A 12,654-nucleotide genomic window follows, 5' to 3' on the forward strand; every position below is an offset into this window, starting at 1 on the left:
TATGTCCAGAAACCACTTCAAATGGCAATCAGGAAATTAGCGCATTTTTGTGCAAAAGTGCCCACTATAATTAGTTCATCGAAAGCAACGCAATGAGCAGGTATTTTTCACTCGTTCATGAACTTAACGCACACACCACGATAGCAAAAACATGCAATTCATACATACTAATGAACAACAATAATGCGCTTACCTTAACGAGCTGCCTTAACTTCTGACAGAACTACAGTACATCTTTCGTGAAGTATATGTTTGTAGAACATGCGAATAGCTACAGTAAATAGCTAAATTACATATTTAAAATCTGGTCCTTTCGCGCTAAAAAACCCTACCATTCACGAGTCACCACATGATGCAGAATATCATGCTCGAGATCTGAGAACAGTTACTCCGTCTTCTTTGATTTGATTGGTCACCGCTTTGCTCTGTAAACAGTAACTCCCGCCTTCTTACATTTGATTGGCTAGTGGCCACCTCACACAGCGCTTCAGCTTTTAGGCAGACCTATCATTAGGTTGAAAAAGTCACGCAATGACAAGAAATAATATTGATTGTGCATCAAATACAGATTAAAACTAAAGTAACGAGCCTGGTTTGAAAATGTAAGAAGTAGAAAGTACAGGTATTTGCGTAAAAATGTAAGAAGTGAAAGTAAAAAGTCGTCAGAAAAATAAATAGTGGAGTAAAGTACTGATACCAGAAAAATCTACTTAAGTACAGTAACGAAGTATTTGTACTTCGTTACTTCCCATCTCTGCCGATAGATGATGCCATCATCCATCGCCGATGGCTGATAGACATGACGATGTTGAACTGGCATTTGATTCCAACAAATGTTTCACTTTCGTCACGTGACTCTCGCTGCTCTGTGCTGCGGGCTGCGTGTTGTAAACAAATATGAACAAGGCTAAGAGGCATAAAACCTCGCACTGTATAGATCAGACTAACCTGACTTTATGACTGTAGCTCGCGTTGTATAAAGAATACGCGCCTCACTTTATAACTACTTGAATGACTATAACATCAGAATAAGAATACAATCAAGCCTCACTTAATAACTGTGAAGCTCGTGCTGTACAGATGCCTGAATTCATAACTGCCCAGCTCGCGCTGTATAAAGCTGTCTCTGCGCAGCTCGTGCGAGACGCGCCTCACTTTAAAACACCGCAGGATGATGTCATCGTCCATCGCAATGTTTCTATGTAGCCATCGTCCGATGCTAATGGGGTAAACATCGCCCAACCCTAATCCATTACTAACTTTTATACCACCTACCGCCTCTCCACATTATAGTTTTTGTGCCGCTTCAATTAACATTCAGACGTGATATCATTCTCAAAGGCTACTATGGTTCCATGTGACATTTTCTTAGCAGTCTGATGTTGTTTTATGTAAGGCATACATTTAAATGTGTCGTTTTGTTTTGAGTGTATGGTTAATAAATAAAGGATTAAATAAAAATGACCCAATTTCCTCCTGTTTTTTGCGGCCCACCTGTAATGTCTCTATTCCCCACCAGTGGGGCCCACCCCACACTTTGAGAAATGCTGGTTTACAGTTAACCAGCTCAGTACTTTAACCATCAAGCCACCTATCCTTACATATTAATGTAACTTCTTTTATGCAGATGCTGCTCCCATTAGGATCGGTTCCAACCCAGATGGTGAACAGCGCTACACAGGTCTTATACAAGACCTTCGGCTGTACACCAGCCAGCTCAGCCCCTCAGAGATTCATGAGCTCCATAGCCAACCTGCCAAGACCGATCTCCGCAACTTGTCTGGATACCTAACTTACAGACAGGACGAGAAACAGAAGTTGTTTGTGGTTGAGGTACGAGACGATCAAGAAGAGGAGGGAGAGGAGGTGTTTTACCTGCAGCTGGTGGCAGTTCAGGGTGGTGCCCGTTTGTCGATGCCCAGACATTCTGCTGTCCTCAGAGTAATGAAGAGTGATAACGCCAATGGGCTTTTTGGCTTCACCGGGACATGTATACCTGTTGTAAGTCAAAAATAATTCATAGATATGATTATCCAGCTGAATTTTTTTTTTCAGATTTATAGTTAAGACTGAATAGCTGTTGTGAAGTGATAACAATTATTTCCCTGAGGTCCGGGGGGGGGGGTGTTGTTGTACTTTTAAAGGTCCAATGTGCATTTTTTGGAGGATCTATTGACAGAAATGCAATATAATATACAGTACATGACTATGTCTTCAGATGTGTATGAAGACCTTACATAATGAAGTGTTATGGACTTTTTATTATGTTAGAATGATCTATTTCTGTCTACATACACCGTGGGTCCCCTTGCATGGAATTCGCCATGTTGTTTCTACAGTAGCCCTAAACGGACAAACAGCTTTACAGAGCGTGTTTCGTAAATACGTAATCGCTTCTTCTGCAAAAAAGCAAAAACATGACAACGCCCTAGTGCTGTGTCAGCCACCGTAGTGCTTCGAAAGGAAGGGGGAGATGTGGAGTGGAGTGAACTGTTGGTTGCAATTCGCAATCTCATCGCTAGATGCTACTAAATTTTATACACTGAACCTTTAAGACTTTTTTGTGCCAAGTGATTATACTTATGTGTTATACAGGTTTTGAGGTATAATTAGTTCTACGGTGTACTGTATTTCACTAGCCTCTTTGCCTGTATTAACCCTAAATCAACCTTGTGGAAAAATGTATAACATCCACAAATAACAAACTGCTTATCTTATACTGTACATCGTCTGTTTTCTTATTCCAGATTTGAAGAATTTTGACAATAAAAAAATGCAAATAAATATTGCCCAATTATTTGCTCATGTGGCAAGTATTTGTGTGATATAAATCCCATCAATTGCGGCTGGGTCCTTATCACCAGGCTGGGGTTATTTTGCTATTACAACCAGCTGGATGTACACTTCCGTATTCAATAAATTTTTGCTTTCTTCAAAACATTCAGTAAAACTTTGCAATATGTTTTGATTTCTTGGGGATATGCGATGAAAAATCGTCTGAAAAATTACATTTGTGAAATTACGATATAATAATATTACTTTAAAAGGGCCTTAGTTGCTGCCTCCTCATGTATGATTTAGCTCCCCCGATCACATGTAACATGACCCCTAGTTGTGAGAGCATGTCTCAATGTATATTTAATTTGTCTTCACGCCTGGGTTGATGGCAGGTGTGCGTTCTTCTCTTCAAGGATATTGGATGTAGGGTATCTCCAATGGCTTGTTCGATTAATATGGCAGATGGTTAGTGAATTCCTTTAGAGAGAAGACTGCTCAATTATTCAGGGTAGTGACACTGTGGCATGTGCTTTCTCTCATGCTGTCCACAAATGAAAACATGACTAAGCAGTAAAAGGCAGGGGATATTGTGAGGCTAATTTCTGTGGTTGATGATGATGCTTGCACCACAGCACCTAATGGTCCTATTGCAGTATAGTAACAATTAATTGTCATCTGTTCTTTTATTTTTAAAGTGTCATTACAAACTGTGTAAAAGTTTGTTAAAAATGATAAGAAATTAGAATTTTGTTCATGTACACTTGGCTTAACTTGACCTTATACCCTTTCTCCCATTTTATCAGATATCTGAGGAGGGCTCCACAATCTCCTGTGTAGTGGAGCGCATACTGGGTGCTTTGGACCACGTCTATGTAAACTACACAATCACTCAAGTTGATTCTCCTGCAGAGTTGTCAAATGCCTCAGACTTTGCCAATTCTACAGGCACCATCCATTTCCTGCCAGGCCAGCGCTCTGAGGTAACAGGATTGATCTCTCATCAGTTATTATTAGGATTTTTTTACTGCGGAAGGTCATGATCAGACTTTGCAGTGGGTTAAAGAGTATTTTTCACCATATGTTTTTCTTATAATATCAGGAGATTAAAGGACCATAATTCACATCAATGACAACTATATAGATACAGATGTTCAATCTAAATTTTAAGAGAATAGCACCCACACCACAACTATAAAAATACAGAGGAACAATATCATTGGGATCACTTTAAGAGCGATAAAACAATGAGAGCCGATCAAAATACATGAATTTTAAGGACTTTCACGCTTTAAATGTGAAACTGCGGTGCGAGGTCTTAGAATAAACATAACGGAAGTGTTGTGGATGTTAATAAAGTTACTCTTATAGTTATCTGTATAGTTAAGTTCTTGGCCTGAATGGGTCTTAAGACTTACCGTACACATGAATTCAAAGGTAAATAGAATCTGCTTTCTTATACCTTACTGCTGGAAATGAGATTGATACTTAATTGGTAGGATGGAATGGAAATACCAGAAAATAAATGGAGGTGAAAAATGGAGAACCGAAAACCAGAAATTGCTTGATAAAAATATTACAAGCATTTGTAAACAACCATTATGGTTTACTAAGCTAAAGTGATCCATTGTCATATTTGCCATTGTGTGGCAAACTTATAGTCCCGCCCCAAAATCACACAGGTTGAGCCAGTGATATTGTGTGGACTGGTGGGGAACGCTCTATGTTTCAATAGTGACAGATATAGTATTTTATACATGCGTAGTATTTTGAGAGATTATCTTACAAATTGAGTATTTTAGAGAAATTATCTTACAAATGACTTACAATATGCGAGTAGTTGACTAATACGCAGTAACAAATTTTTTTGTAAAATACCATTTCTGAAGAAAAAATACACATATTTATGTAGGAATCTGAAGTGTCAGAAAATCTAAATTAGTCAATTCTTTCACTGGTTTTTTTTGTTGAGCATTTTTACTAAAATGTCCTATGGTGTGACATGGCAAGAATTAAGAAAAAAATCTTTTAATAACATATACAAATAGCATGAGACAGATCTATATTCATCATTAGACTCTTATTTTCATGAAGTGTTATTTATTTAGTATAAATTTTATTTTTTCGCATGACTTGCTTGTCTTCAATAAATATGAGACAAAATTGGCTGTCATCCTTTCAAAACTGCTAAAAATTATACTATTTTAAGATGAGTGATGACTATAACTCCCCTACTGCAATACCCGAACTGCTCTTTAAGATATTAGGAGATAAAAACAAATGTGTGGTTCTTTATGTGTCACACTATAGGACATTTTGTCACACCAAAGGACAGAAATGGTAGTTATTGCATTAAATGAGAAAGTGAGAGGTATACATTTTTTTTGTTTAACTTTGACAATGTTTTAAAAATGTATAGATATAAATTAATAAATTCATAGACAAAACATTAAAATCTAAGGAAAAAGGGAAGAAAAACATCCAAATTTTTTCCCACAGAAAACATTTTCTGTCAGTCAATCTGGGGTGCGTTTCCCGAACAACTACATAACTCGCTGGTTAACCACCATAGTAGGATGCATCTTTGGGGAAATTAACGATGTAGTTACGACTGTTTCCCGAAACCGTAGTAACTCTTTCGGAGATCAATACGCCCTTTTCACAATGACGTCACTTAACTTCCGCCTTTTTGCAAAGCAGTGTATCATAACATCCGTCTTGCAACAAACAAGAAGAAGAAGAAGAAGAAGAAGAAGAAGAAGAAGAAGAAGAAAAAGAAGAAGAAGAACTTCCGTTTTGCCGTCGCGCTGGAATTTAACAACAGTGAGGAAAAAAACTGACAGAACACGTATTCAAGTTAGGGTTGCACGGTGTACCGGTGCTACGGTAGCATCGCGATGCTAAAGCTTCAAAATAACCGCGATGCCTCTCTATTTTTGAAACTGTAGTATCGTAGTACCGTAGTTACTGTTGTATATGCGCATTGATATTTATTTGAACACTTACATCTGCCTTTTTGCTGGTGTTTATCTCCAAAATGAATGTGTGTTTTGAATGTCTTAGACGAGTTAATGATTCAAATTGGCGATTTGAACGAGTTGGTTAAATAATTCACTAACTCAGTGGAAAATTGACGCCACCTACTGGCCGTTTTAGTTCTGCATTTAAAGTAAGCCTAATATTTCCCTTTATAAAGACTGCTGTATCAATTAAATTTGTCCAACATTTGAATTAGTTCCTACGTGAAAAATGATCTAGTGTACTTTAGTATTTACTACAATACACTACTAAAACTCATAGATACTAGTGTTTTTGAGTCTTATCATAGTAAATATTTAAGTATACTACAGTATTTATAGTATTTACAAATGACTAAATGTAAATGTATTTGCTACAATTTATCCAATTACTACAGTTAATACAACAACATATTCTAGTGCAAAGTATAATACAATTTACTATAGTAAATACAAAATGTTTAATCCAAATCTGTGTTTTTTGTATAGATTTGAATTATATGGCACAGCATCATGATACTACTTGGTATCGAGATACTTCAGCTGGTATAGTATCGTAAGACATGTTTATGGTACCGTGACAACCCTAATTCAAGTACTTATCCTAGCACCTTCGCTAACACAAAAAGAAAACAAAACACTTACCTTCACAATCAAACAGGTACTGTTCAACGAAGAATTTGTATCCTTTCTCTAGCTTTGATTTTGTCGTTAGCGAAAATTTGTCTGCAAGACGTTGTACATCGTCTAGACGTATTTGTGGCAGATGTGAAAGCCACTTGGTAAACTCCATTCTGAGGCGCTAGCGGAAGTAACTTCTTCTTGAGTTTTACTGGCGGTTGGCAAATCAGCTTATAGGTGCATTACCGCCACCTTATGAACTGGAGTGCTAGCGGAAGTAATGATACACTGCTTCGCGGCAGAACGGAAGATGCGTGACGTCATGTGAAAAGGGCGTATTAATTTATAAGTGTCCTCCTACGTCATTCCGCCCAGGGATTCCACAGGGTCCTAGCGCACGCATATCATGCGCATGCACGCTTTTAAAAAACAGCGCTTCTATTTCCTCGACAAACTAAAAGATGTCCAATTAAATGTGTACATATTTTGAGTGATGGATATGGAATGCACTGCATGTTGCTTGCTTACTTTGATCAAAAGCTTGATGCATGTAAGTCTACATGTCATAATAATAAGGAACGATGCTTCTAACCACAGCTCTAGACCTGTAGTTCCAACCACGCAACTTTGCGATGCTGCTTGCGATGGATCGTTGGAACGATAGTTTTGGGAAACACTTAAATGTTTAATCTATGCTGGAACGACGGAACTTGCGACCATAGTTGACTAACGATGCTTTTGGGAAACGCACCCCAGTATGTTACTGAAACATTTCTAGTGTCTCCCTACTGCACAGCTAATTGTTATTCAAACTATATTCATTAAGATGTGAATTAAGTATAAGGCTGCTCTTTCTATAAGGAATCGTTTTGATTCTATTTTCTTTCTGTGTCATTCTCGTTGAATCTCCTCCCTTCTGTGTGAATCATTGTTAATTTTCTCTCTATAGATCCGTGTGCTCTCTCTTCCATAAAATTTTCTCCCTCAATTCTTTCTGTCTCAAAACCAAAGAAGGTCCATATTTTATTGATTTTCATGACACACACTGCAAAAACATCAGAAATGTTTTAATTAATGTAACTATAAAATTTGAGAACACCACAAATGATTAAAAAACGAATAAGAAATGAGTCAAACAATCATTATTAAATTGTTTAAAATGCTTTTAATGTTGTCACACCAATGGACATTATCTGTCACACCGAAGGAAGTTTCAACCTATTGTCTCAGCTAACGACCTTGCTGTTTCTAGCTAACCTGTCAACAGCAGTTAGCAAAATAATTTGCTTAATTTTCCATGATTATGTAGTTTGACATGTAGTTTTTTTTTCATAAAAAAAATAATTTCGGGGCGGCACACCGAGGGACAACATAACTTAAGACTTTTATAGTAGTTCCAAAAAAGTTAAATATTTGAACAATTTTGAGACAAAATTCACCATGTACACACATCATGTGCCTCACAGGGGCTTCAGTAACATGGTCTTGAATGGGGTCTTTTTAGCAAATGAATGTTGTTTTGCCCGATTTAAAATCAGGATCTGGTGTCACACCAGAGGACATGGTTTTCAGTGACAAAATGTATCAAGTTCCTACGCTTTTAGAAATATATGGATGAAACAAGACGATTACTATTTACTAAAATAGACACTTGTAAAATTATGCCTGATGTATTTAATAACATTTTTATGCTATTCTTTTTAATTTATAAAAGTGTTAATTTTCTGAACCATGCTTGAGACAGTAGCCGGGTTTCCATCCAAAGTTGCGAATTTAGCTTATGCGCAAAGTTGGAATATCGCATAAAACATTTTCGAATAAGCACCGTTTCCATCCAAATAGTCAACCGTCACTTCCTAATAAACTGCCACTAAATATCAGTAAGAAAAGTAAGAGAAGCCACTGAATATAATGATTTTCATATATAATACATGCGCAAGCAGACGATTACGAAACACAATAAATGCGGTGCTTTTGTGGATGCCTGCTGTACACACAGCCTCCTGAAACACAGTGTTGACATTTCTAAGAGGCAATTACAGAATACTTTGACGACTTTGCTCAGGCATTTAAGAATGACCATAACAACATTTCTCATGCTGTGTCACAAGATCATTACTCTGGTTAGGTTACGCCGTCTCATAGTGCAGTTACGTGACTTTTGGAGGAATTTATTCGACAAATGCGTTTCCATGTCCCATTATTCGCATTTTTGCAAAAAAAGAAAAACCACCTCAAGCGAGCGTAAAAACTTTTTTGCGAATTAAGGGTTTTTAATACAAAATTTGCCGTTCAAACGCGAAACTTCAAAATGCGAATAAAACCAGAGTGATGGAAACCCGCTATTAGTCACACTCAAAATAAAAATCTAATAAAAAAGCAATTTTATTACAAGAGGTCCATGTAAGAAGATATGCTTAACCATTTACTGCATTTTAAATGATGACAATACTAATCATATTCATTTTTATCTTTTTATCTTGTGCAACATTCCAAATATAGTCATCATTCCTATGCCCTACTCCCTCGGAGTTTAGACTTTGGAGTGAACAAGGCATTTGCGTCCATTATGTAGACGTTTGGAATGCACTTGGCAAAGAAGCGACGTAATTTGATTTCCTCATTATCTTCAGCTGGCATGTTCCTGTGACAATGCAGCATTTTGTACGGTGGCCTACTAGTGCACATGACAACGAAATTTAAAAAGCAAATATAAGTTCACAACACAACGCAATCAAGCTACAACACAACGGAATAAAGCCACAACACAACGGAATCAAGTCACAACACAACGGAATAAAGCCACAACACAACGGAAATGCTCCCGACCACTAGGGGGCACCAAAGTTCTTATTATTGTTCTATATTTTTATGGGCACATTCGGCACTTCCGTGCTTGGTTCAGTGCAGACAGCAGCGGGAGAGAGATCCGGGAGAGCATTAAGGATTTTCACGCTGAATATTAAAGCCGAGGACAAACATTCTAAGACTTTTTCTTTCAACTGGAGCGGATTCTAGTCAGAAAACAGCACACGACTGCTTAAGACCACTATACACATTAACACATTAAATTACTGATGACGACTGGACTTTCTGCTAAACCAACAAATCTATTGATTTACTGATATAGATGAGCAAGCTTGCATTATATTCCCGTTTCGTTAGTCATAAAACTGCAATGCTCAAGTTTATTTACACTTGGTTATGCGTTAATTGTTTTAGAGGTTATGCATGCATAATAAAGGTTAAATAAATTGGTAATGAAAACAATATTTAATAGAGTAATCAATTATTCGCAACAGTAAAAAAACGAATGCAGACTTAAGTCCAGAGCTTGCTCACTGGAACTGATATAGGAGACTGTGGCATTGTCTGGATCTAAATGCAGACTTAACTCAACTCAACTCAACTTTATTTATATAGCGCTTTTACAATTTTCATTGTTACAAAGCAGCTGTACATGAGACACATTGACTACAAGCAAAACAATCAAAGTTGTACCTGCAAAAACAAGAAAAGGTTGAAAACACAAAATATAAGTTCACAACACAACGCAATCAAGCCACAACACAACGGAATCGAGTCACAACACAACGGAATCGAGTCACAACACAACGGAATCGAGTTACAACACAACGGAATAGAGCCACAACACAACGGAATAAAGCCACAACACAACGGAAATGCTCCCGACCACTAGGGGGCACCAAAGTTCTTATTATTGTTCTATATTTTTATGGGCACATTCGGCGTGTGTGCACTTCCGTGCTTGGTTCAGTGCAGACAGCAGTGGGAGAGAGATCCGGGAGAGCATTAAGGATTTTCAAGCTGATTATTAAAGCCGAGGACAAACATTCTAAGACTTTTTCTTTCAACTGGAGCGGATTCTAGTCAGAAAACAGCACACGACTGCTTAAGACCACTATACACATTAACACATTAAATTACTGATGACGACTGGACTTTCTGCTAAACCAACAAATCTATTGATCTATTTACTGATATAGATGAGCAACCTTATATAGATTAGCAAGATATTCCCGTTTCGTTAGTCATAAAACCGCAATGCTCACGTTTATTTACACTTGGTTATGCGTTAATTGTTTTAGAGGTTATGCATGCATAATAAAGGTTAAATAAATTGGTAATGAAAACAATATTTAATAGAGTAATCAATTATTCGTAACAGTAAAAAAACGAATGCAGACTTAAGTCCAGAGCTTGCTCACTGAAACTGAGATAGGAGACTGTGGCATTGTCTGGATCTAAATGCAGACTTAAGCCCATTGCACATTGAGTCCGAAATTTGCGTCCGTTAAAAAACCTTTAAAGTTGAAAAGTACTTTAATCAAAATAAAAATAAAAAATACAACGTGTTTTGATCGCTGGATCGAAATTTGATTGCTTAGCCATGTTTAAAACAAGACTGTATGTTCTTCTGTACCCTTACACACACACACACACACGCACACACACACACACAGCGTAAACTATAGCTTTTATTTTCGATTGACAATATGTTAGCTTAAGATGGCTATCCTTTTTCATGAAGGAAAACGTTTCGTTGTAATTGCACCTGCTGCTGTGTGGTTTTTGTAAATAATTTGCATTTGTAAATAATAAAACGTGTATTTTCCTTGAAAACAGCCGTGTTTGTCATTTAAAAACATCTATATAATAATATCCCAATAATAGCTTATTCAGTTGTATTTTGTCAGATTTTCTCAAATTTTTCCTGTCTTGTTCCTCATCGTTTCAAGTGCATTCATAATGTCAGTGGCAGGTGGCCATGGTAAATATAAATTAAGGCAAATATAAATGGCATGGTAAATATAAATTATTTAACCAAAGGTTAAATAATGCATACAATCATAAATAAATGTGGACACAGCCATTTATTTCCGTATTCCATTTGACAATATTTAGCTAAAGATCGTGTAATCAAGGAATTTGTTTTTAATGCACATCATTGCTGTTTGTTGTTCTGCATTTACCAAAGAAAATAAGTAATACAATAAAATAAAAAAACTAAATATTTTCCTTTCAATGCTCATCGTTTAATTTTTGATTAAATCGTTTTTGGCCGTAGTCATTTAAAGTCTTGATTATTTCAATTCATATACACACAATAGAAGCAAAGCATGAAAAACATTAATTCTTTAATTTCAACGTTAAAGAAATCATTTCATTTACACGCTTAGCCTATTGTAAATACGACCAATGTATAGCTCACAATACAGTTTCTAGCATTTAAAATCATTTAAACACATATGCACAGTTAAAAAAAAACTCTACGAGTCTACGATATGTCAGTGGAGGTTTTGGAATTCATTCTTTCAATCCAAATTATGTAGGCTAGCTATATTGAAGCAGCGGAGGTTAACTCATATGCTGGTTGTTAAGGCAGAATGCCAATGCAAATAGGCGACAATGCAATGCAAAAATAATCTTATGGTGTATTTACAGTATATATGATGTTTGTGTAAATGTGATTCGAAGCACCGGGATTATCCTCTGTTATTAGTTTTGAGTGGCAGTCGTGAATGTCTATAGCTCATTTCCAGTGGGAGACATGCGGTAAGCTGCAAAACGCGAGGGTTTCGTTGGCGGCACGGAGGTGGTGCGCAAGCGGTGCCCAAAATCCTTCCACTGGCACGACTCTTCGCAAGCGCTCTTTTTGTGAACGGCATCCACGCTGGCTTTAACCTGTCAACATTTTAGTGAGCTCAAAACACGGAGAACATAGTTTTAATAATGGAATTCCCGAAGTTATATGACCTAACAAAAAGAAGACAAATACAGAGATTTAAATAAAGAATACAGAGTGGGTTGATTTGCAAGTTAAAATACACGATACGTGTAAAATGTCATAGTAAACTGTGCCTAAAATGAGCGTCATTAGTATTTGTCATTACCGCAAAAATTAATATACATCAACTTAAGGCTGGTTAGTGACCTTGAACGTCCGCCCAGAGACATTTTCACTATGAGAGACAGCAGCAATGCAGCAACTCTGTCCAACTGCCAAGTCTGGTGAAAGGGCCATAACATACATTAGAATGTCATGACTGGCCAATCAAAATCAAGCATTCAAAAGCGCTGTGCAAATGTGTTCATATGAGATTGTTTGCCATTGACATTCAGTTTTTCCACAGTAGAGCACACTTTCCTTTTAAATGCTTTACACAAGCAAAAGGCTACCAAAACCACTAAAACAACCCCCAGTAAAACGCGCACCTCC

The 12,654-nt window shown here is 37.0% G+C and overlaps 2 protein-coding genes across 5 annotated transcripts in view; one reads left to right on the forward strand and one right to left on the reverse strand.

Annotated features, from left to right (window-relative positions):
* LOC130562155 (adhesion G-protein coupled receptor V1-like) overlaps positions 1-4,067 on the forward strand; it is a 91,588-nt gene extending 87,521 nt beyond the window's left edge. For both annotated transcript variants that reach the window (XM_057347027.1, XM_057347028.1), the window contains 2 exons: positions 1,628-2,001; positions 3,582-4,067. In XM_057347027.1, coding sequence (XP_057203010.1) covers positions 1,628-2,001; positions 3,582-3,818 — 611 coding nt within the window. In that variant the 3' untranslated portion in view covers positions 3,819-4,067. The remainder of the gene's footprint in view (positions 1-1,627; positions 2,002-3,581) is intronic.
* LOC130562156 (alpha-N-acetylgalactosaminide alpha-2,6-sialyltransferase 2-like) overlaps positions 1-12,654 on the reverse strand; it is a 178,921-nt gene that overhangs the window by 127,338 nt on the left and 38,929 nt on the right. The gene's annotated exons all lie outside the window — the stretch shown is intronic.

The sequence above is a fragment of the Triplophysa rosa genome, linkage group LG11 (assembly GCF_024868665.1).
Source record: "Triplophysa rosa linkage group LG11, Trosa_1v2, whole genome shotgun sequence".
Taxonomy (NCBI): Eukaryota; Metazoa; Chordata; class Actinopteri; order Cypriniformes; family Nemacheilidae; genus Triplophysa; species Triplophysa rosa.